At 32.8% G+C, this 26,008-nt stretch overlaps 3 protein-coding genes and 1 pseudogene across 12 annotated transcripts; 2 read left to right on the forward strand and 2 right to left on the reverse strand.

Annotated features, from left to right (window-relative positions):
• The first annotated feature begins 615 nt into the window (after positions 1-615).
• Positions 616-2,201, forward strand: LOC110631840 (general transcription and DNA repair factor IIH subunit TFB5). Of its 10 annotated transcripts, none has more exons than XM_058137798.1 (4): positions 912-1,094; positions 1,223-1,296; positions 1,532-1,607; positions 1,767-2,201. In XM_058137798.1, the coding sequence occupies exons 3-4, from the start codon at positions 1,573-1,575 to the stop codon at positions 1,942-1,944; spliced, it is 213 nt and encodes a 70-aa protein (XP_057993781.1). In that variant the 5' UTR covers positions 912-1,094; positions 1,223-1,296; positions 1,532-1,572; the 3' UTR covers positions 1,945-2,201. The 10 variants fall into 10 exon arrangements, with proteins under 10 accessions (XP_021635503.2, XP_021635504.2, XP_057993781.1 ...); XM_058137797.1 differs by having other exon boundaries at positions 1,223-1,259; XM_058137799.1 differs by having other exon boundaries at positions 913-1,083.
• A 485-nt stretch (positions 2,202-2,686) lies between these two features.
• Positions 2,687-5,110, forward strand: LOC110631827 (ATP-dependent Clp protease proteolytic subunit-related protein 2, chloroplastic-like; annotated as a pseudogene).
• Positions 5,111-7,620: 2,510 nt separating this feature from the next.
• Positions 7,621-8,094, reverse strand: LOC110631829 (pheromone-processing carboxypeptidase KEX1-like). The gene has a single exon (XM_021779796.2). The coding sequence runs from the start codon at positions 8,092-8,094 to the stop codon at positions 7,621-7,623; it is 474 nt and encodes a 157-aa protein (XP_021635488.1).
• Positions 8,095-9,812: 1,718 nt separating this feature from the next.
• On the reverse strand, positions 9,813-15,392 carry LOC110631867 (AT-hook motif nuclear-localized protein 1). Its single transcript, XM_058138089.1, has 5 exons — positions 14,325-15,392; positions 11,950-12,017; positions 11,476-11,607; positions 10,620-10,781; positions 9,813-10,441 (listed from the first exon to the last, which is right to left on the reverse strand). The coding sequence occupies exons 1-5, from the start codon at positions 14,692-14,694 to the stop codon at positions 10,211-10,213; spliced, it is 963 nt and encodes a 320-aa protein (XP_057994072.1). The 5' UTR covers positions 14,695-15,392; the 3' UTR covers positions 9,813-10,210.
• Positions 15,393-26,008: the final 10,616 nt, after the last annotated feature.

Here is a 26,008-nt window from a genome sequence, read left to right on the forward strand (position 1 = left end):
AAAACAATGTTCAAAAAAAAAAAAAAAAGAAAACAGTAAATTTCTTCTCGATTTATAAGTTATAGTTCTTCTTCAGAAATGACCCATTTACTTCATTTGCAACGGCAGAAAATAATATTGAAAATAGGATGACACTGGACAAATTGGCATTAAAACGGCAACGGCGTGTTTTTTTTTTTTTTTTTCATTTTTATGAAAAAACATTAAAAAAAATTGTACAACTTTGTATAATGTTTTCACCAAAAAATATATATGAATTAGATTTTTTGTCACTCTGACAGCTTTATAACGGATATTAGAATATTTCTGTTTTCTCTATGAAGGGATAAAAACTGAGGAAATTTCAAGAGTCACATACTGTTTTATTGTTGTAGATTTAAAAGCATACTAATCTAGATGTGAAGTCTGAACATATTCTTTAGTAGCTATTTTTCTAAAAAATATGAGAATTTTAATACTTCTAGTAAAAAGATCCAGAGCGCCCATCTAATATATTTTTACTAACTTCTCTTTAAACAATTCCTTTCATTTTTATGGTAAATTATTATAGCTTCTCTAAAGCTTATACACCTTAATTTCTCAATCCAACAACAAAAACATTTCCATCGGATGTACACCAGCTGTTTCCACTGGATGTACACCAACAATAATGTTGTATCATGATTATTATTATTATTATTATACTATAATCTATGATTAGAGGGTAAACAATGAGTTCTCAAGTCATTAAAATCGAAATCAGTTGAACCAGTGAGAACCGATCATAGAACCGGCTCGACTTGTGATCACACGGCATAATCCGTCCTAATTCGGATTCTTCTCCGTAACCAACCCGCCCTCTCGCCCTCTCTCTCGACCGTTTCCGTTGGTGGCTATCTGCTTAAAAACCATCCATTTCCGGTGAGTAACATTTGATTTACTTTTGAATCAAATATGTTTAAGAAGTCTGAGCTTACTTTTGGGGCATATAGAAGGATGGAATGATTGGTGTGTCTCAGTTGTAATTTCCTCTGAACCTTTTGTGCTCAACGGCAAATGAATCGAGTGTTTCTGATGGGTTCAATCTAAAGGCTTCTTCCCTAGGTTCTTTTGTTGTTAGTCGATGTCTTATTTTTGAATCATACTCTTTATCATTTATTATAGCTCCTCCTTATTGCCCATATGTTCAATATTAACTGGAATTTTCCTTGATGGTATTGAAATTGTACGCTCCTTCTACCAGAATTAACAGATCTGTGGATTCTTCTCTGCCTATCATGGTAAAGAGCCCTTTGTAGGGGAGCTTTCTGGCTTATGGTAGTTGCTTTCTTAAGAGGAGGCTCCTCAATTTAAAATTTTTTTCTAATAGTTCCTCGAATTTGGAGATTGTTTTCAACTTTTGAATCCCAGTCATTCGTCTTTGATATAAATATACCTGCAAAAAATTGATTTTATCATATTTTAGTTAATTAATATATAAATGATTTTCTTTTATGTTTGGATCATGGGTAGCAATGATCAGAAATGTTCTGCTTTCTCTCTGATGGTATAGGTTTTTTCGGTGCTTCAAACTCTTAAGATTGCTGGTACAAGATGGTTAATGCCACTAAAGGATTGTTCATATCCTGGTAAAAGAATATTCTGACCTTAATAACCCTTACAAGTTTCCTGACTAGCAAGTAGAAATTCATTCTTGAGTTTGTACATTTTTGTTGTTAATTCTATAGTTTGAGGGCAACCGTTGCTTGTTCTGTCACTGAAGGAATCTGGTTATGTTTATATTGCAGTGACATACCCATGGCGCAATTCATTATCAATTTGAATTCTTCTTTGCCTGCTTCGCAGAAGTTCATTATTCATGTTATGGATAGCACTCACCTCTTTGTACAACCCCATGTTTCTGAAATGATACGAAGTGCTATTGCTGACTTTAGAGACCAGAATTCCTATGAGAAGCCGAATTGATTCAGTTTTCTTTCCTTTTCTTTATATCATGGAGGAGTTATTGAGACATGCATACATCTCATAAGCACTTACTTTAACTTGTATTTTTAGCAATTTCGTTATTCTCATATGTCAGATGCAAAGAACAGCTCTTTTTTCTGAAGTCAAAGCGTCCTCTTGTAAGAACTTTTGTTGCTTTTCTCAATACGTGTTTTTCAGTGGAGTTCTTCAAATGGCCAGTTGAACTTTCATAATGTCAATTAGATTTGATGATCTCATCTTTATGCATTGCCATTCTATTTTACTTCATGAGTTATTTTTATTTGGATTGGTTTAAATTATGAACTTGTTGGGGAAAATGAAGCATCATACAAACATGAGAGATTGAGAATTGGAGACAGTTGCTATGATATTGTTATTTTCTTGGCACCTAATCCGTGGCCTTTGGGTTCTGGATACTGATAAGTACTTGGAGAACATCGCAGGGCATTCTGCTTATTAGTAGTCCTTTTCTTTAAAAAATTTTCAAAATACAATAAAATTTTAAATAAATAAATATATTTGAGAGAGGAAAAAGAATAAATAATAATTAAAACTAACTAATAAAGTTCATCTATTGTGATACCTAAATCGAACGGCCAGCATAAGTTCAAGATGAAGGTTTATAATAATACCGGCACCACACCACCGTTCCCTATCCAGCCATCAAAATGTGTTGGTTCCAAAAGCTGAAGTTTTCATCTTCTTCGATCCAACAGAGTGAAAATGGCGCTCTCTCAATACAAACCTCAACCAAACTTCTCTCAGGTTCCTCTCTTTCTATCCTAACACATATGCTATGCTCCCCATTTGTATACGCATATGCACTTTTTTGTAGAAATGGCTGTAATTTAAGGTATCTTAACTGTAATCGATTCATCGTTTATCTTTTGGCAGTTGTGGAACCAAGTTATTTTCAGCATTGAAGCTTCAATCTCCAAGTCTGCTCATTTGCCCCACTCTTGCCTCTAAAATCTGTGTCTTTTCCCTTTTTTTCAATTTAATATATATATTTTTAAAAATTAGGTCTGTATGGAACTGGGAGGCCTAATTTGACAACAGAATTCTATTCCAGGGTTAACAGGAGCCTCCAATGCAGGTAATTATACTTTGATTACATGATAGACGTGCTTTTACATAGAATATTCTCGAACTGTGGAAACATTGTTTCCCTACTGAAACCTTGACTTAGTTTCCTTTATGGTTGTAACATATGTTAAGGGTTAATCTAAGTCAGTCTGTTTGAATTTGCAGAGCAAGCAACCACATTGTGCATCTAGTATTCCACTTTGAGGCTCGAGCATTGTTTTCTTGTGCTATGTTTTTGTTTTGTGTGATAAATTTATGTGGTCACAGGACTCGTAACCATAGACCAATAAGGGCGGAGTTAGAATGATGCCCATAAGTACACCAAGAGTGCCCTATAGAACTCCTGGTGAGGGAACTGGGCAATGGGTTGATTTGTGTAATGCCCTGGTAAGTTGATCAAGGTTTATTTTTCTAGAGATTGTAGTTATGGCTGTTACTATGGATTGAGCACAAAAGGGACTGGAAAACTTATTTCCTGCATCACCACACTAAGTAGATGTCTGTGCTCTCTAGGTGGATAACTTGATGATTCAATTTAACTCTCATATGAACCTGCTCATTGAAATTTTTCTGTGACAAAGTTCTGTTAATTTATTGGGTGTGTATAGCGGTCTCCAAAATTTATTCTTGGATGTCCCTTGCAAGCAAGATAGAAAGATTAATGAATGACCTGATTTCACAATGCTGTGGAGTTTTACTTTCTGTGGGTTACAGGTTTCTTTATGAAGTACCTTGTAGCTTTTTAAATTTGCTTTATGCATGCTCAAAAGCTAACTTAACTTCATTTGCTACACTACCGACAGCATGTGATCTTCAATGGACAAAATATAGATGAAGAATTTAGCAACCAAATATTGGCAACAATGTTGTACTTGATACTGTTGATGATTCCAAGAGGATCTATTTATACATTAATGGTCCTGGTGGAGACATGAGTTCTTCATAAATCAAGTCGTAGTTGACAGACTGTTATTTACTTAGTTTTATGGCTTATATTATGGTACATTTCTGATAAAAGGTCATTCATTTGCAGCTTACTCGAACCTTAGCTATCTATGACAGTACGCAGAGCTTAAAAAGTCCTGTTGGTACCCATTGTGTGGGATTTTCCTATAATCTAGCGGGTTTTCTTCTTGCTGCTGGGGAACAGGTAATGTCTTCTTCTATTGGTATCTGGATGGATGAAATTTTGGTTGCTACTCTCCATCAGGTAGGTTGTGAAGTCAATACTAAATAAGAGTTACACAGTTTGGGGAATTGGTTCCCATAAAATTCAGCTACTAGAACAAATTTTAACTGGTGCTGGATAACTTTATTCCACATTCTAGATGGTATCTACTGTATATTTTATCATATTGATCACATGGTAGATTTATTGAATTGGTATATTAGGAAATTGTAGTCTCATTAGCTGTACCCTCACAATTCATTGCAGAATATTATATAGATGATTTCTTCTGCATTATCTCTTCTACTTTATGTAATTTTTTTAATTGTTTGCAATGTGCTATATTGTGGTTGAAGCCTGAATTTCCACCTTGAGACTCTCTTAGGAAATTTCTTCTGTGTTGAAGGGTAATCGCTCTGCAATGCCTCTTTCAAGGATTGCTCCACAATCACCAGCAGGGGCTGCTCGTGGTCAGGTATTAATGCCATTAGCTTATCTTAAGAAAAGCTGTACTTTATATCTCAATCCGCAGCCATCATGCTTGTTTGTAATGATATGCTGACATGCTCACAGGCTGATGACATTCGTAATGAAACAAATGAGCTTCTTAGGATCAAGGACTATCTTTACAACGAGTTGGCTAAGAAAACTGGACAATCTTCTGAGAAGGTTAGTGTGTCAATGAAGGACTTTCTACTGCCCTGTCTTTTGCTTCCTTTAATCCACTGGTTTTCATTGTTTGTTTATTTTGCAACCATAAAAAGCAACATTGCTTGAGATCTTTAATGATAAATGTGACTCGTAGATACCTACCAAAACAACAATGTTCACATGAATCTTTCTCCCCTTTCTTTTTATACTCTTCTTTTAAATCATTTAAATTGCTTGTCTCGCAAGATTTATGGGCGGTGCATATTGTTCAATAACATAGTCTGGGCAAAGTAAGAACATGTTTACTATGCATGCGAAGATTAACAAGGACTTGAGCAGAATGAAACGCTTCAATGCTCAGAAGGCCCTTGAATATGGGCTCATTGATCGTATAATCAGGCCACCTCCAGTAGATGTTGATGCACGTCCTAGAGATCCATCAGCTGGTCTTGGTTAGCGTATACGATGTTCACCAGATTGGCTTGTGGCTGTTGGAACTTAAAGAAAGTAACTTAACTGCTTGTGCAATCTGCTATTTAATGAGGAAGAAGCATTTTCTTTTGATTGTTTTGTATTCCTCCCATGTAATCCCAGCTACTTGAATACTTAAAAGTTGGTGAAAAAAAGGGTTCGAGATAAAAATTGATTTATATCAATTACCAAGGTTTGTCTTATGGAGGAACAGGTCCAGTGGCTCGAATTTCCTTTACACTGAATAGCTATTCCATAGCAATGGAATAATTATTCTATATACTAATTATTTCTTAATTTAAAATTTCAACTAGAAAGTTGCGATTCTAAATTAAATGATAGAAATTAATTTTTTTATATCTAATTTAAATTTTAATATTTTATTTTTATTAAAATTATTTTTAATATTTTTTATATAATTTAATTATTAAAATTAATAGCATATAATTATAATATTTTCACCTTAACACTTTATTTTTAATTTGTCTAATTTAGATTTGCAATAACGTAGTAATTTTTATCACTCTTTCAATTATTTTTTTATAAAAAATAAATTAATTAACTTCTATAATTAAAATAAGTAAAATAAAGAAGAAAAATTAAAAATATATTTAATTTAATTATTAAATAATTGTAAGTGAAAAAAAGTTGCCATTAACTTTGACATTCAATGGTCATCTAAAAAAAAGCTATAAGCTGGTCACTGCATATAATTTATTATCTTATTAAATTATAAATATAATTAATTAAAAAATTAAAACATTAATAAGTTAAACTCTTCTTAGGGAACACCGAGTCACGACAATTAAGGAAAACTTAGTTTATTTATATATATATATATATATATTCCAATAGGCGCCAAAGCCAAGAATTTCAGTCTAGAATAGTATTCTATTCCTTGCTGATTTGCCAAACTAAACGAGAAGTCGTAGAGCTTTGCACAGTGAAGGCCTATTACCGAAACATTTTACATCCCTGGATAGGAGCTGACTTCTTGAAGCTAGTAAAATAATATAATATCTCAACGAGCGATGTCCTCGGCCTCGGGTTATTTGACCAAGTTGTTGCTTCTAATCATAAGGAAATTCCTGAGGTCCCCATCTTGCTGTTTGATTGTTTTGAAATCGTTGAAAACGGAAGACATTAAACGACGGCGTGAAAAGCTGATTAATTATGTAAAATAATGGTCAAACAGAAACAGTGAACGTCCGCACTGTATTGGTTGTAGTTTCTCCATTCATTCAACTACAGTCTACTTCGTGGTTACAAAAATGCTAATGCCAAAATCAAAAGTATAGTATCCATCCAATATATACTAAAACAAATTATAAATACGTATATATGCATAAATGTGATTTTTTTAATATGTAAAATATGATTAACTTATCAAGGAAGGGAGTGCATATAAACATGTTAATGAGAAATATAGAGTTAATTCTAATATCATATTAAAAATTAAGTCCAATTTCAAAATTCAAATGTTAAAATTAGTATCCTAAGATATCATTAAATCTTAATATGTTTGTGTTTTGTAAATGTGAGATTTCACATAGGATAGATTGTTGAAATTATAGGTATAACAAGAAGGAAGGAGGGCAGGAGAAAGACAGAGTCACATTGGCATCTCATTCTCATTTTAGTCAGAGGGGATGGGCGCAACAAGCATGTAGGCTAACTCTTAGTCTCCATGGTTTCTACGTCGAGACAAACCCAACCTCCCATAGATCCAAAGAGCTTTCACAAACCACCATTGGAGCAAAACATATCCATAACATACCCTCTCCAATACAATTGCTCTACACAAAGACATAACTCAAAAAAGTATATACACCCCTATTCAGTGGTGGGGAGGGGAGGAGGGGGGTGGGAAGACAACCACACACCAAGCTAGAGAAAGGCAACCTTCCCTTATGCAGAGGGCAGAGCAAGGCTCAAAAATCGGTAGAAAAAGAGAGGATAGAGAAAAATCTCCCCCTAAAAACTAGAGAGACAAAATTAGATTATATTTAGCATAGATTTCTAACATCAACAAATTGAGTAGATGATAACACAACAAAAGAATATGACTAATGAAATTAAAAAAAAAAATGAAGTACATCGATTTCACTATTTATCCATGGGAGATACATTTGAGTGTTCCTAAAAATTGGACGCATCAACAAACCATGGGCCAAATTAAAAAGAAAAACAAAAAGGAACTTGAAGAACAAAATCCCCTACAAAAATGGGTATTAACAAAAACCAGCAAGGACATTTACATGCATGTGAAGAAATAGGCATTAGCCAAGCTTCGACGTCTGATTCTGATGATTTTCCCTTAACCATTCTTCCCTCCATCCTTTGTTAACCTTAGCAATGAAGTCTTCAATTCTTCTCTGCAAATTATCATCAATTTCTTCATCATCATCTTCCCAACCAATTTCACCATCGCTGCCACTATCATCATCATCTTCATCATAGCCATCAGAAAAATAGTTTTCCCTTTGATCATCATCATCATCAACATCACTATCATTATCTTCATCCTTAACAATATTATCGTATGAGTCTTGTCCATCTTCATATGAAGACTGGAAAGAATACCAGGCCCCATCAACTTCTTCCACAGAGGGCCTACAATTTCCAAAAACGACAGCCAAGATTATGGTGTTGAACATTGAAAACAAGAAAAGAGAGGATGAAAAGTTGAGGACCAAAGTAGCAGCCAAAGACAGAATCAAGAACACAAGTGCAGGTGACACAATAAGCTCCATGTCCAAGAAAAATAAAAAATGGTGGATGATATTGATGCTTTTATATATATATTCTGTTGTACATAATTTTAATCTGCTGATTGTCTTCAATTTGCAATTTATAGGATGATATGCTGGAAGAGGAAGAGTGCTGAAGAAGTACATTCTAAGAAAGTGTAGTGAAGTATATTATTAGAATACTACAAATAAACCATAGAAAATGCATTTAGTCCATTCAATCAAGTAATATAAACTTCCAGGTATAAGATGCCTAGAAATTTCTATTATTATTTCCTTGTTTACGCTATCTGATCAAACACTTTTGTGTTTTTTTGGGCCATTCCACATCTATCTAAAATTTGGTGTTTTTTTTTAATTATTTATTTATTTATTTATTTATTTTTTTATGCTTCTTAGTGTAATACATTCACTTCAAATCCGATCTTAATGTCAGGGGAACTAGAAATTCAATTTTGGAGAGGGAAAAAAAAAGTAAAATTTTAAAAAAATATAAGAGCTAAAATAAAAATATAAAATATTAAAAAAAAATTAAATATTATAAAAAATATAAATTAATTTATACAAAGATAAAAATATTGGAGGGTAAATTGTAGTTTTTAAAAATATACTGAAATTCATAGTTAAAATTTTAATTTTAAAAATTTTAAGGAGTAAATAGTAATTTAAAAAAATACATTAAAATTAAAGATCAACTTTTTTGAAAATTATACATAAAAATTATGAGTAAAATTCTAATTTCAAAATTTTCCTGCTTAATATTAATTTATTATTTAATTTCTTGATCTTAATTTATATTAAATCTAAAAAGTTTATTTTATTAGTCAATTCTATTTTTATGAATATTATTTTAAAAGATCTAAAACTCCTGACCTATTAATTATATAAATAGATAATTTAGAATGCTAAATTACTGATTGAATGGCTCATCACAATACAAAAATTACTTTAAACATAAGAAATTAATTTTTTTTTCTAATTAATTATCGTCTTATGAATAAAGTTTCTTTGATCCTTTATTTAATCCCTTGTTATGGGGGAATTTCCATGCACCAGCAATAATCATTCAAGTATTCAAAATAAGACAACAGCATGGATGACAAAAGCACGCTTAGATTCTGGGGGATGATTTGAAGTAAACAGATTTAATAGAATATGCTAAATGCTAACAACCAAACAAGCAATCGTTTCATTGACCTAATCATTGGTAATTAGAACATGATGCAGCCGGCCTTTCCTCTCCTCTCCATCTGGCACAGGGAGCTTCTACTTATGAATTTCTTAGATTTCAGACTAGGGAATTTTTTTTTTTTTTTCTAAGTTTTAATAATTTTAAAATATTTGACAGGATTGGGAGCTGACTTTGATGGTAATTATCATTTGCTTGGAGAGGAAAATGCTTTCGGTTGACGTTTAGTTTGGCTGAAATAATTGATTTTACTTTGTGAGGTTCACACTCAGAAATTATATTATAAACAAAATGCAAGACTATAATGTACAAAGGCACTGCTATTTTCAGCCGTTAATGTAACATTTAAAAGAAAAGGGAAAAAGAAATTAAACAGGAATAATTTGGTAGAACCATATTATGATTATCTGTGAAGCTTACAAATCAAACGAAAGAGAAACCATAAGATGATCTGATTCATTTTGGAGTTGCAGAATTTTGTCCATGGCTAGCTAGTATTCATCAGATGACTATTATTAAAACAAGGGAAAAGTTTGTAACCAAAGAAAAATTAGGTTAACTGAAACAAAAGTCGGAAAACAAAAACTCCCTCAAATTAGAACCCCATAAAGGATCCTACAAAAAAGAAAGTACAAAATAATGCAAAATGAAATGTTAGAACAACAATTTTCAGACAATCCACAACTCCCAAAGGCAACTCTAGCTGTGAAGTACGTCAAATATTCTACATGACACAACAGCAGCAGGAGCCTAACTAATTGGCTAACTAACTAAAACTCTACCCCAAAACAAAAGGGGTAAAATAAACGTGCCATTTCTGAAATATTTAATAGATTTTACAGACAACACATGAAGGTGAGTTTCTACGAGTGGAAATTGAGCCTCGTCGTCAGTGATGAACAGATTAATCCACCCGTAAAGTGAACCAATTTAACCTGCTGGCAAAGACACATTAATATCAGTTGGCTTATTCCTCGAATCTGATGGCAAAGGAGACCAACTATCTCCACGGAAGGAGGAAGATGACAAATTGGGTTTTGGATCAGCAGTAGAAATTGGCATGGCAACAGTTGGTGTGACAACAGTTGAAATGGAGTCAGGTTTCTGCTTCTTTGGTTTCTGCTCATGTTGGTTCCCTGCCAAAAAACTGCCTACTACAACCTGAGCAATTATACGAAAAAGCCGGGGAAAAATGTCAGAATCATGTGCCCTTGCACTTTGGAGAAACCATCTGCAACAACTGTCATTTTTATACAGAATATCTTCCACCACATTTCAGATTCCCATGGACGGAATGCAGAGAAAAATAGAGAAGATGATGCATCTTGACAAGACAAACCTGAATGGGACTTGCAGCTACCAACAGACCTGCAACTCCACCACCTACAACTCGTCCATCTGGACTTGCCAATGACACACTCATCCCACCAGATCGGCTCCTAGTTCCTCCACTTTCACTTGGCATGAATGAACCAGATAAAGACAGAATCTCAAAACGTCCCTGGAAGAAATCCAAAGGAGGAGATTGGGTTTCCACTGATTATTGTTGTATAACAGGGAAGAAAATAGACATGACCATACAAAAGCAATACAATGCCCATGGATGAGATAATTAGCAAATATTTCCAGTGTAACACAATCTTAACACTGGAATTGGAAACACAGATTAACCCTCTTATCCCTTTAATGCTAGGCTAGCTTCATGAATAACACTAATCAAATTTTCATTCCCTATTCCCAGATGACGTCATCCATTCTTGCTTGTTACCCAGAACAGAAAGAGAATTCATCCTGATCTCAAAAATAAATAAAGTGTACCATTTATATGTCACTAGAGAACCTATGGGGACTTGTACAGTTGCAGATTGCAACATGTTTGATCCATGTCAATGGTTTGTCCCATGTTTTTGAGAATTTAAAATGTTCAAAGAAAGACAATGTTTAAGTGAACAGAACCAGAGTCCAGCTCGAAGGGAAAGAACCCAAGTTCAAAAGAAGCTGTAGAAGAGAAGCCTCTTAAAACAAAGCTGAAAGTTCATGAACGTGAAAATTGCCTAAATGGTGGGTTTATCTTGAAAAACATGCATGGGGATGTTAAAAAAGTAGCATGAGTGAGAACCATGCAAAGTAGCACCAAGATGCTCTAAGACAACTACAAGGAGGGGAAAAAGAAAAAAAAAAAACTCATGCATCACCTCATATGTTAGCGTGCCCCCAGAGGAATCAGGTTGACGAAGTGTAACACTTGAGATCACACCATTTGCAGAAAGGATGCATAAAGCTCGAGGGCCTTGTTGAGAAAATGATATGATCTTCATTGTAACATCCTAAATAATCATAGTAAGAATTCCATTTACAGTAAGCCAACCCAAAAAAACTTTAAAGCAGATAAAACACAGCATTGAACATTAAGTATCTAAAGAAAATAAAATTAGCTGGCATTAGCACGTAAAGTTATAGTCACATTTTCCTTAATCTCAAATCACTCCAACAAATGATTTAAACAAATATTATGGGCTTTCCTTATTAATTCACAGTTATTCATCAATAAGTTCAGCATGAAATTCATATATGTTTCCTTTAAAATCAACAAATATAACATGAAAAAATATTATCATGCCAGTACAAGGCAGAGCTACAAAAGTATGCCAGTTATGCTCATTATGTACCTCGCCAGCATTGACAGTTAAGATGTGGGGAGTAAAATTAGCACCAACAGAGCATGCAACCCATTCACCTACAAGGGGAAATCACCAAAAGATTAGTAATGTGGAAATTCTCACTTCATGTAATTAGCAAAAACGTAAAATGCACTGGAAAGAAACAGGTAAATAATGCAGAGAATTGGAGAAAATAATGCAGAGAATTGGAGAAATTTCAAAGTACCATAGATTGAACTGCCAACTTTCATTTGCCTAAATCATATGAAAAATAGTAGATATGAACTTCAGCTCACCAACTGATATTAGAAAAATAATGGGTGAAGTACCATAAAATAATCATATTCAGAAGGAGATTCTGCTTCTGAAATTGAGGGAGAGAGAGAGAGAGAGAGAGAGAGAGAGACGGAACTTTTGAGTTCCTTAGCTTTAGTCAGAATCAGTTGATAAAACAATCAAGTATATTTTCTAGGCAACTGATTGTAGTTAGATGCATGAGAGCAATACAAATGACAGTATTACCTTAGTATATGAAATCTATAAAGTATCAAGATGACTTGAATCCTTGTGTTGAAATCAAGAATAATAAGGAGAAAACCTTCCCCCTAGCCAGCAGCCAACAGTAAAGACCTTCAAACCATCTCATGCAATGGGCAAGCCATTGCCAAGTAGACATGGTGGGCTACTGGCACTACCTATCATTTTATTTCCATAGCCCTATACATTACTAGGGAGATTCTTTATATCACACTATAATTGAAAATAATAACACTGCATAGCCACGCTAAGATACCATATTATTCACAAGAGGAATCTCAACTTCATGTATCAAAGCATTCAGCACTGCTGCCTCAAAAAAGAAAAATAGTAAAGGAAGGAATTGAAGCACCAATGCCACAAGAGTTATCAAGACATATTCTCTAGGGGCTTAGGTTGCCTAGTGCAGGCAGCCTATATAGTTCAAACTCAGATTTTCTTTTGTGGAATGATAGGACTACCAAAACATTAAACAACAAATAAGGAGAATGGTAACCATTTCAATCAAACCCTTTTGGGTTAATAAGTGATAAGCAATGTCTAGAAAACCTTTTAGAAACCAAGTAACTCCTACGCTAACCACTCCACTCCACTCTAATCCAGAACAAGGAGGAAAACACGTAAGGCACATATCAAAAAAGAATCTTCATAAGAAAGCTCATTATTTTTTTGTCATGATGAGCACATTGCAACCTTAATAAAAAAATGAAAAAAAATTATTAATTACAAATTATGCGGCTCTAATTTATATTGAATCCCTTGTGATAATAAATATTGGCCGTCTTGTAAAATACAATAAACTGTATGTTGGAAAATGAAGGCACTGTGTTTGATGGTATATGTTAAAATTCGATAAGGGATCTGAATATTAATGCAACATTAATGAAAAGCTGTAAAGATAAAGAAATGAGTAGCTACATGGTTATCACATCTATTATTTCAAATCAGCTATAAAATTTTATTCTTCTACAAGCCCAATACTCAACCTGACAAAAGAGGGAAGACAAAGAGTCAAGCAAATAACTCAGCAAATCAAGAGTAATCCAGATTATGAATATTATCTTCTTTACTAATCATAGAAGGGTGAGGTTTTTCACTTCCATGCGATACTCAATCAGCCAGCTAGACATTGAATTAATGTTTCTACTCTACCTTGAAAATTGGTAAAAACAAGATAAAATCAGAAAGGCGACCAAATACCCAGCGGAATAAGAGATGGAAAATATGACAAGTCAAAACCATTATTCCAGATATTCATACATCCAGACCCACTTGGCAGAAAAAAAAAAAAAAAAAAAAAGAATCAAGAGTACATAAGACACAAGAATATCAAGACCAACAAGGAAAAAACACCTAGAAAACACGACATAATACACAGAAACAGTAAATGTCAACAAATCACGGAAACAGCAACTCTCTTCTTTCCCCATTTGCCGCAGGTCAGCCTGCCAGTTGATGACATCTCTCTATAGTCCGATTCTGTTCACCATGACACAGCAAACTTTTACCAGACTTTAAGCAGGTGCCCCATATAGTACCCTTCCACAAATTCTCTTCCCAAAATAGGACAGAACGGCCAAATGACATCTTACAATAGCAAGATTCCCTCGTTCCCACACCTACCCATATACCTCTCTCACTATCTTTCCAAACCAACCAGCACCACCCACAAACCCAGACACAGATCTCAATTGACGCATCATATCACAGGTCCCACATCCATAAAAACCGTACTTGAACAACACAAAATTACCAATTTAAAAACCAAAAATCACACATTTGATCACAAAACAAGTATAAAAACCACCTTCAGCTCAAAAGGGTGCTTATAAAAATTATTCATTTACCTAAATTCTCCAGCTCATACTTTGCCTTGCTCACCGGCTTTATTTTCCTTGGTTTCTCAGCAGAGAAATCGATCACCGGAGGCGGAGCCGGAGCTGCCGAGGATATCGGCTTTGGAGACAACGCCATCGTGATGCTGCCGTCAGGACCATATTTTCTTGGCCTTCCTCGCTTCTTCTTCAAAGGCAACGTCGCCGCCGTGGATGGCGGAGGCACCATCGCCGGTTGCGGCTGCGGAGGTGGCGCGGATCCAGGGACGGAGCTAGGGTTGTCGGCGGACCTTGGAGCGATCTTGTAGTTCGATGGAACATCGGATCCCACCACTGTAACCCCACCTCCACTACTACTACTCACAGTTTCTCTTGCATCCATGCTTAAACCCTGTGGATTTTATTTTTGTTTTTCAAGATTTTACCAAAAACCCATTTTGATTTTCAGTTCAAATCATCTAAAAACAAATTTCATTAAAAAAAAAAAACTGAAAAATCAAAGCACTGTAAGTAAAACAAGCTTAAAAATTCAAAACCCAAAAGAGAAGAAAAAAATGAACTTTAAAAAAAAAATGAAAGCTTTGAGTTTTGAAAAGCTAAGTTGGAGCTAGAAGAGGAGTTTTACATTGAGATTTAATCTGCAAAAACTGAAAGCTTTAACTTAATTTGATTAGAGAGCTCAAGCTAGCAGAAACAGAGCTCAAACAATGTTCTTAGAAAAAATGGTTTTTTTTTTAAAGAAAATTTAGGTTTTATTTTTTTTTTTTTAATTTTTGGAGAAGGAAAAGAGATTGAGAAAAGAAAAACAGGATTAGTGCTGATAGTGAATTTTGATTTTTGAAATTGTGGGTTTGAATTGGAAAAATGGTTTTTGAGAAAATAAAGAAAGTTTGTTTTGTTTTTTCGTTGTTGTTGAGCTAATTTAGGCTCTTAAATTTCTCTAAATCTGTCGGAAATTGCATTAAAAAAATAAGGAAATAATTGTAAAAAATATAAATTAAAATATTAAAAGTAGGAATTGATGAATATGTTTGCAATGATTTCTCAAATATATTTTTTTTAAAATATAGATATTTTTGTATTTTGGTAGGAATCTGGTGAAAATATATACATTAAATAATAGTGAAAGTGGTGGACGATTTTCTTTTCTTACTCTTTCTTTCTTTATTTTTTTTTTTAAAAAAAAAAAGTGGACAAAGTGGTATTATTGTCATCATATTAATTATAGTTTTTCCCAATTTTTTAAATAAAATATTTGAGTGAATGGCAAGTAAAATTAGGTTTGCCCAGCCAAGAAGAATTGGCTAATAAGGAAATAAGAAAGGTGGGTTAAGGCAAGCATGAACTTTTAATGGGGCCTGCCAACCATCACTGAAAATTAAAATTATTATTAAATATAAATAATTATTAGTATTTATATTTTTCTCTGAATTAATCTTGCAAAATGGAAGGGAGCCTTGCCCAGAAAGTTATTGTTTTTTATTTTTTTTTAAAGAGGGGAGTGTTGTAATTAGTCTATTTCTGACAATTATTTATTTCCCACCTAACCTTAAAGTCATTTTTTCTAAATATTTAAAAATAAGGAATTAAAAATAGGAAAAATGGAAGTAATTACAAAATAGAATTAATATAATCCTTGGAGGGGCCCACAAAAGCAATTGACCATTAAAATGTCATTAAACGACAGTTGATTATTCATAAAACTTAAAGCATCTCTATTTGTGAACATGGGTTAGATAAGTTTAAAACCAATAAAATACATTAAAAAAAAATATTAAATCTTGAGATAAGAACAAAACAATTATTGAATTTCTTTACTATTTAATATAATGATTATATAATACATGGTGATGAATTCAATGTATATTGTTAAGTTTTTCGGATGACATATAAAATTTAATTTAATTTAAATTTTTTTGTCAGTAATTAGATCTAACTTTTTTTTATTAATTAATTAATAAAAAAGTGGAGAAAACTGAAATAATATTTGAAAAATCCTTAATTTTTGTTTAAGAAATTACCACTTGAACTTAGTGGTGCTTTATTGCTTGTCCATCTCAAGAAGGTGGAATTTCAAATTCTCATATTTTAATTAAAAAAGAGAAAATTAATAAGTTTTATGGCCTTTTGATCACAATTGCATTTTCTTAATTCACTGGCTACTCTTTTCATTGTCTAAAAAAAATGTGGGTGGTGGTAAGATAAAATGTTTAGGGTTATATATATATATATATATATATATATTAAAGTCAAGTCTTAAAAAAGTTTTATGAGAGCGTATAATAAGGATAATAACGAGTCAAATATTTTTAAATAGTTGATTTGATTAAATTTTATTATAATGATTTCAAATATTATATAATTAAATTTAAATGAATTTGAATTTATAAATATAAATATTAAAGTTATTAAGTGAATATAAATTCAGAGGTAGTTGAAAATGTGTTGGTCAAAATGTGTTGAAAAAATAGTCAAAAGGGTAGTTGAAAACATCTAGGTTAGATGTTGGTGGAAGATGTTTTGACTAAGCTTAATACATGCAGAAGAAAGAGAGATTCAATTCAAGCTTTTTATTTTCTTCATTTGAGCTGAGAGTCAAAGTCACATGGACAATGTTTTTGTTAGGGTTTTGCTTTGCTTTGCATTGCATTTTCTGTAAGCATCAAGAATATCATGGTGGTCTCCATCTATATTCCTATTTGTAGCCTCTTTATAGCTTGCTGGGCAGCCCATTTTTTTGAGAGAATTAAACAAAAACACCATTTTCTCTTTTTTTTTTTTTTTTGCTTTGAGCAATGAAGCTCAAACGACTATTTTGCCTTGAAAAAAAAGCCAAGAGACAAAATTGTCCCCACAGTCCTTTAAATGAGATGACTGATTTTTGGAATTCATGAGAATCAAACAAACAAAGAAGATTTCCATCAGCCAATAATTATTTTCATTTTATAAAGCCATTTGAAAATAATCTATTTGAAAGCTAATAATTTAACTCCACCTAAATAGTTTGCGCTTAGCCAGTTTAAAGCTCGGATAAAGGAGGAGGGTTGCGGTAGGTGACAATCAGCATAAAAATTTCGTCACACCTTATGATATGGATTCAAATGATATAAAACGTTGGGGCGTCCTCTACTTAAAACGCGCTACATCGGAGCCCAGGTGTAGTGAGAAATATGCAAGGGTGTAGGGCGTTCACCAAAAGCGACGCGCCATGCCAGCTCCCGGGTGTAGTGTTAAGTGAGCAAGGGTTCCCACATCATGGATGAGTGTGGGTAAAGAAGTTAGTCCATAGGATAGATAGTAGAACAAATAGTGGAACAGAACACAAGATAGACATAAAAAAACAATAGAAGATATCATAGAATGAGACCAATTAGGAAGGAATAGGATAGGAGAAGGATCAGAGTTGGTACTTGGAATGTTGGATCACTTACAGGAAATTTAATGGAGCTTGTGGATAACTTGGAAAGGAGAAGGGTGAATATTACTTGCATTCAGGAGACTAAATGGATAGGAGAGAAAAGCAAAGAAGTGGGTAATTCAGGGTACAAACTGTGATTTACTGAAAAGAAGAGAAATAAGAACGGAGTGGGCATAATCATAGACAGGATATTGAAAGACACTGTAATAGCCGTGAAAAGAGTAGGAGATAGAATTATACTAGTAAAGCTAGTACTAGAAGGAAAAATAATAAATGTGTTAGTGCTTATGCCCCACAAATAGGACTAGATAGTGGGAGTAAACAAAGGTTTTGGAAAAATATGGATGATTTAATGCAAAGCATACCGAATGAAGATAATGTTTTCATTGGTGAAAATTTGAATGGACATGTAGGAGGTGATAGGCAAGGTTATGAGAATGTTCATGGAGGTTTTGGTTTTGGCAGTTGAAATGAGGAGGAAAAAAGCATCCTGGATTTTGCTATGGCATACGACATAATACTAGCAAATACCTACTTTATAAAAAGAGAGTTACTTTTAATGACTTTTAAAAGTGGGCAACATAGAAGCCAAATTGACTTCCTCTTAACCAGGAAGACAAATAGAGCTCTATGCAAGGATTGCAAGGTCATTCCAGGAGAGTCTTTAACAAGTCAACATCAATTAGTGGTCTTGGATGTCAAGTTTAGGAATAATTCAAGTAAGGTTAGAAGAAATAGTGTAGCTCGAACAAAGTGGTGGGAGTTCAAAGGAGTAAAGCAAGTGAAGTTCAAAAATGAGCTTCTTAAGTCCAAAGCATGGAAGCTAGATATGGAGGTCAATGATATGTGGATATAGATAGCATCAAAGATTAGAGAATTAGCTAGAAAAATACTTGGAGAGTCTAAAGGATGTGGACCACCCTCAAAAGAGAGATGGTGGTGGAATGAGAAAGTACAAAAGGCAGTGAAGAGAAAAAGATAATAGTATAAGAAATTACTTAAATGTGATAATAATGTGGCATGTGAACAGTACAAGATAGCAAAAAAAGAGACAAAAAAGAATGTTAGTCAATTAAGAGCACAGGCCTTTAAAAAGTTATATAAAAAACTTAGAACTAAAGAAAGGGAGAAAGATATTTACAGATTAGCAACGAGGAGAGAAAGGAAATGTCAAGATCTCAATCAAGTTAGGTGCATTAAAGATAAAGAAGGAAAAGTGTTGGTGAAAGATGAGGACATTAAAGAAAGATGAAAAAATTATTTTAATGATCTCTTTAATAATAGTCAAAATGGTAATAGTGTGAATATAAACTATAGAACAATAGAAAAGAATGTAAATTATACTAGAAGGATTAGATCTTTAGAAATAAAGGAAGCACTTAAGAGAATGAAAGTGGATAATGCCTGTAGACCCGATGGAATACCAATTGAAGTGTAGAAGTGTTTGGGAGATATGAGAGTGGCATGGTTAACTAAATTATTTAATAAGAATCTAAACTCAAAGAAAATGTCTGATGAATGGAGGAGGAGTATTTTAGTACCTATTTTTAAAAATAAGAGAGACATACAAAGTTGCTCAAACTATAGGAGAATTAAACTCATGAGCCATACTATGAAGTTATGGGAGAGAGTTGTGGAGCATTGACTACGTCACGATACTTCTATCTCTCTCAATCAATTTGGCTTCATGCCTGGTCGTTCAACTATGGAAGCGATCTTTCTCATTAGAAGTTTGATGAAGAAATATAGAGATGTGAAGAAAGATCTACATATGGTTTTTGTTGATTTTGAGAAGGCTTATGATAGTGTTCCAAGAGATGTCTTATGGAGTGTATTAGAACAAAAATGATATCTATTAGTTACATACAAGTGTTGAAAGATATGTATGAATGAGCAACTACTATTGTGTGCACAGTGGTAGAGGACACAATAGATTTTCAGATCTCAATTAGATTACACCAAAGATCAGCTATAAGTCCTTACCTTTTTACATTAGTTTTAGATGAATTGACGAAACATATACAAGAGAGTATTCATTGGTGCATGATGTTTGTAGATGATATTGTTTTGATAGATAAGACGCGAGAAGGAGTCAATAGAAAGTTAGAGCTTTGGAGAAGTACTCTAGAGTCAAAGGGCTTTAAGTTAAGTAGAACGAAGACAGAATACATGCATTGCAAGTTCAGTGAAGGCCAAACTAGTGATAGGAAATGAGTTAGTTTGGATGGAGTGGTACTGTCCCAAAGTAATCACTTTAAATATCTCAGCTCAATCCTTCAAGTAGATAGGGGATGTGAGGAGGATGTTAGTCATAGGATTAAAGCCGGATGGTTGAAGTGGAGACGTGCCACTGGAGTTTTATGTGATCGCAAGATTCCTAATAAGTTGAAAGGAAAATTTTATCATACAGTCATATGACCGGCTATGTTATATGGTAGTGAGTGTTGGGCACTGAAGGAGTCATATACGTCTAAAATAAGAGTTGCGGAGATGAGAATGTTAAGGTGGATGAGTGGCCATACTAAACTAAATAAAGTCCGTAATGAGAGTATTAAAGAAAATGTATGAGTGGTGCCAATTAAGGATAAGTTGAGAGAATAGAGATTAATGTGGTTTGGTCATGTGAAGCGTAGACATACGGAGGCTCCAGTTAGACAAGTAGAGCACATTAGGTTAGAAGATAGAAAGAAAAAAGGGGTAAACCTAAATTGACTTGAAGGAGAGTAGTACAACATGACCTAGAAGCGTTATAAATTTCTGAAAATTTAACTCAAAATCGTTTAGAGTGGAGAAAGCGAATCCATATAGCCGACCCCAAATTTTTGGTATAAAGAATTAGTTGAATTGAGTTGAGTTTTGAGTGTACAATTCAGTTCACTATATTAATCAGATGAATGATGGCTTCCATCCTTGATGCTTCAGTGATGAGTAGCTTTAGCCAGTACAAAATATTTTCACAATATTGTCTGATACTTTTTCGAATTTCATATCAAATGAAATCCATCATACAACATTATCTGATGGGTAAATACATTTGTTTTTCATAAATGGGTAGTACTAGTTACACGGCCTCTGCCCAGCCCAATTTATGGATCTGTAGACTAGGCCGCAACACAATAAAGCCCCATTTGTGAATCGTGAGCATAGGCCATCATAAATCAGGGCAGTTTTAATGTTTATTAAGAACATATTGTTAAGATCTAACACATAGGGCCCAAAAAGCTTGCGAAAAGATATGAACCCAACCTTGTTTGGTGGCCATGGAATGTAAGAAGCCTCAATTTACTTATGAATTTTCACATTCATCATCAATGAGTTTCATACATTTGTCTTTTGACGTCCCAATTCCACAGTGGGATCAACGCATGCTAATTGAGATGACAACATCAAATTTTACGTAACAGCCACTGATCAACGCATCCATAGGTATATTGAATGAACCCAAGAAAACCACTGATGTAAAAACTCGCTGTTATTGAAGTTGTCTTTAAAATAGCAAAATCTTGAGTTTGATACTAATTGATATGGAAAAAAAAAAAAAAGCCTTAGGGAGAAACTGACACGTGCCATACGACAAGTACAGAAGCCAATGTTTCTTCCATCATTCCAGAGATTTTCTACTAATTAAAGTGGCAAAGAATCCTCTTTCCTTCAGTCTCTGTAGACAAGCAACTTCTTGCATCAGCAAGAAAATTCAACGCTACTTATCACATGAATTACAACTAGAAAATGCCAAATCCAAAAGCATTGACTAGATTCCAATTACATACAAAAGAAATTCCATTTATTACCAAAGATTCCTATGTAAAACTGTAATCATGCTAAACTAATCAAGAAAATTAGTTAAGCTGCCAGATCATGCATCCTCTGCGGAGACACATCCAGTAAAATTGGAAAGGATAACACTGGGATAGCTTCTATAAGATCTACACATGAACAACTGCATGCACGCTGTAGTTACAGTTATGGAGAATTAATTAGTTAACAAAACAGAAAATCCAACGTTGTTACCGTACTCTAAATATGTTTATTCTATTATGGCTTATTGTTTGTCAACTCAAACTTCAATTTGCCATGCCAACCACCGGCCGGGACGGCTAATTATGAACCAGTACTGTGTCTATCCTTGAGATGGCCAGAGGGCAAATGAACGATTATTTTATGATGAGGGGTTGGTTTATGATTATGATTGAATAAAGAATATAGTTTGAACTTAAAGTTTGGGTTTAATTGGTGGAGCAATCTCTGACCTTTTGCAATTCCAATTAAATTATATATAATTTAAAACAAGTCAAATGATTATAAATGGGAATATATATATACTGGTGCAAACAAAACGACACCAAATTGGTTTTATTATTTTAAATGCAAGTGTAGACCTGCTTAGAGTGCTTTCCGCCCTTCAAAAAATAATGGATTCCTTGAAGATAAATGTCAAGTTGAAATCATTAATCAATTTCAATTGAAACTAAACTTCTTCAAGGTAATAATTATCAAAAATATATGTTTTATATTATTCTTAGTACGGATGATTAGTTTATAGCTAGAATAAGAAATATTAACTGAAATTAATCACCAGCAAAATGGCATATAATTTTGTACTTGGCGAGAGGCCATATCGTCAAGAAGAATAAGAAATTAAGATTAAAAGTTAATATTCTTGATCTTGACAATAACAACTCACATTCATATACTTTAATAATCAAATAAAAAATTGGCAAGGTCGGCTGGAATCTCATTTAAAGATCGTTAAGGGCAATTGCTTGCAAGATTCTAAATATAAGATACCTTTCCTTTCCAATGCATTTTGCAGAGGCGGGAAGTTCAAGGCTGTGTTAAACTACAGAAAAGGCCAAGCACAACAATATAATTTAAAGAGATTCTTGCCAACATATAAAACAAACAAGTCTCTTTACCAAGCTGTTTGCTTTGTTGGATTCTTGAGCTAACTAAAATTCTTCCAAATGAATTCTTTTCTTTTTGGTATATATCTTCAGTTTTCACTAAATGACTAGCCTAGCTGTAATATAAAATTATATCCACAATTAGGCTGTTTCTATATTATGCCCTTTATGGTGTGCTAGCTATCTCAAACTTATCTTGTGTCATTTTGGTGGCGTTGCTTGCTAAGTATATATAGAGATCTTGGCTTTATCTTTGTTACTGAGCTAATTGATGGGAGAGAACATTACAATGCCATTAGGACAACAAATGAGACTATCAAGCTTACCCTTTATTTGCATCAACTTACAAACGATGGTCAACACTCCAAACTAATAATTAATATTAATCACACTATAGCTAGCAAGATGCACAGCTAATTTTGAGTCACTAAATTTGTTCTTACGCCGCTTCCCACTTAGCTGTTTATACGTTAATTATAGTAGTAATCAAGGGTCCCTATTCTTTTGTTTTATCTTTTGTTTCTAAAACCATGCCTGTTAATAATTGCTTGTATATATATAATTATATATATTTTTTGTTTAATTGTTTAATTTGTTATATATTGATACAGAAACGTTTTAAGTAGAAAATGACAATAATAAATTTTTTTGTCCACGCGATTGCTTTATTATATGTTTCTTAAAGGGTACATATGTGCAATTTTTAATTATGTGAATCAGGCCTAATTGTTGTGCCTTAAAATCTATATTCTTAGCTCAATTAACCACATGTATACCTATGCATATATTTTGCTTGTAAAGCATTTACTTTGGAAAAATTCTTACCTAAATTTAATTTATTATAATTTATATATAAGATAGATAAAATCCATATATTTATATATTAAAATTTATATATTTATATATTAAATTTATAATAAATAAGTTTAGATAAAATTTTCTTATATATGTAAGTTTCTCTATGACTATATATATAACTTCTCTTATTAGTGATCCTGCAATATTATAACTTAAAACTTATTCACAAATATTTCAGAATTTTAAAGTTATTGTCTTCTTGGATATGGTAGACACTAGACAAGGAAATTATTATTTATACTCGGTTCACCATAAATTTAAAATATAAATATATCGGACTCATGTATTTAATAAATGAGTCTCATCATATATTTTGTGTCTTAAATTCATGATAAATCAAGTTTAAATAAGAAAAAATTTATAATAGACATTAATACTTGAATGCCTTTTCCTCCACTCTCTCCTTTTGTACTCAAAGAATATCAATAGAGTAGTGTGAAAAATAAAGGGGTGGTGGAGGTATCTGGTTTTAAGCATACTTAAAGATATGGAAAAGCCAACTTATAGGAGCTGACTCTGAAAAAATCCCTATGGAACAAATGCTTGGCATGGAGGATGGTTTTTGCATTAATATTCTTCTAAATAATTGTGCATAATGCATCTCCAATGGCTTCAAGTGGGTTTACAATTTATATCTTGAGCTGGCCTCTTCATTAACTTTCTAGAATGTCTGTGTTTACCATGCATAATTAAAAATCATCTACGTGTTAATGTGTCAAATATGTTCCTAATTAGTGCATTTTCATTCTAAAATATGGCACACTTCATCTCTCTCGAAGAATAATCAAGGACCCCATTCGCTCAATAGTTTTTTATGTTATTATTATAGTGAGCCCATGAATAATGTTGCTTTCTGCCGAACATTAGATTCGAAATATAGTTATTTTGGCATAAAGACAGTGATAGGCCAAATCAATGACTGTTTATAAACCCTAACTTTCTACAAGTCATCCAATGAGAATGAACCCCTCGAATCTCCCATGTAGAAATTAAAGGACGCATTCTGTTCAGGGTATATAAATATATATATCTATGGAGGGAGGTATTCAGGTAGCTGCAGCACACAAGCCTGTCTGGTCAAACAAAGAAAATTCAAGAAAAGACATAGGTAATTATAATAGTAAGCCTTGTTGTGATTTGAGTTTAGACACCAAAACGAGAAGGGAAAAAGCAAAGAATCAAGCATGTGAAAAGCAGAGCCAATGCACGTAAATAAGATTTTCACATTACAGAGATCACGTGACAGTGAAACTGTTACTTCATTTTCCCTTAGTTAATTGCGAGGAAAGACACCCGCCGTAACTTAATCAGCGGATTCAGATTCACCGCTTAGAAATCGTGTTCTTGTTCAACCTCACACGGTGTTATAAAAAGTTAAAATCCATGTGTCCCACAAATTCATTATTTGGAAGAAAATTCAGAGAAAATAAAGAAAGGGAATTAGACGGCATCTTTGAAGAGATAAAGACAAAATCAGAGAAAATAAAGAAAAGCTAGGGAAGGAGATGAACCCAAAGCTGCAACGATTAAAGTAGTTATGGGTTTAGGAATAGGATGGACTGAATGTCGGGAGCCGCGTTGTTTTCCATGGACACATAAAAACATGGTAAAGACAAGAAGCCGTCTCTCCTCTCTCTTATTTTTCTTTTTAATATTGACTGCTTTCCTTTTATTATAAGATCTTCACCTGCTACAACTTATTTAATTTATTATTATTATTTTCTATTTTGTTTCAGATTGTTGAGTCAAATGTGGTTTTAAATTTTAACCCACCATTATTTTCAAAAAAATTCAAGTATTACTAGCATCCTATTATTCATCCAATCAAATTTCTTTAGTAGAAATACATCCTACAAATTTTTTTTTTTAATATTTTCTTATTTTCTTTAAAGATAGAGAGAAAATATTTCTTTTTCATCTTTATTTTTCTTCTTTATCTAAATAAGAAAATTCACTTTATTTTTTTTTCTATCTAATCGAGACGTTAATATTGAACCAAAATTCATTGGAATTTAATATATTGAATAAATTAAACGTCATTGAATTTTTTTTAAGCCACAATAAAAATGACTAGTTACACATAAAATTAACTTGTAAAATAATTGGGAAGTTATAAATTACTCCATTTTGACAATTCACACTTCCAATTTAGAAAATAAATGTTTGTAGGTGCCTTTATCAGTAAAAATTAAAGATAATAATAGATTAGATATTTATTGATTCGATCGAATCTTAATAATATAACTTTGAGTAGTATATAATTGAATTTAAAATAAATTTAAATTTAAAAAATAATTTATAACCAAATTTAAAATGAGTTTTAAGTTTAAAAAATATTATCATATGGGTTCAAATTTTACTCATTATATATTATTTAAATTTATTTATATAAATAATTAATTAAATATAAAATATATATTTTTAATTATATTTATAAATTTTTATATATTATATTTAAATAAATAAATTTTAAGTATTTTATAAAATTATTAACTTTTAAAATATACATTATTATT

Source organism: Hevea brasiliensis, chromosome 16 (assembly GCF_030052815.1).
Source record: "Hevea brasiliensis isolate MT/VB/25A 57/8 chromosome 16, ASM3005281v1, whole genome shotgun sequence".
Classification (NCBI taxonomy): Eukaryota; Viridiplantae; Streptophyta; class Magnoliopsida; order Malpighiales; family Euphorbiaceae; genus Hevea; species Hevea brasiliensis.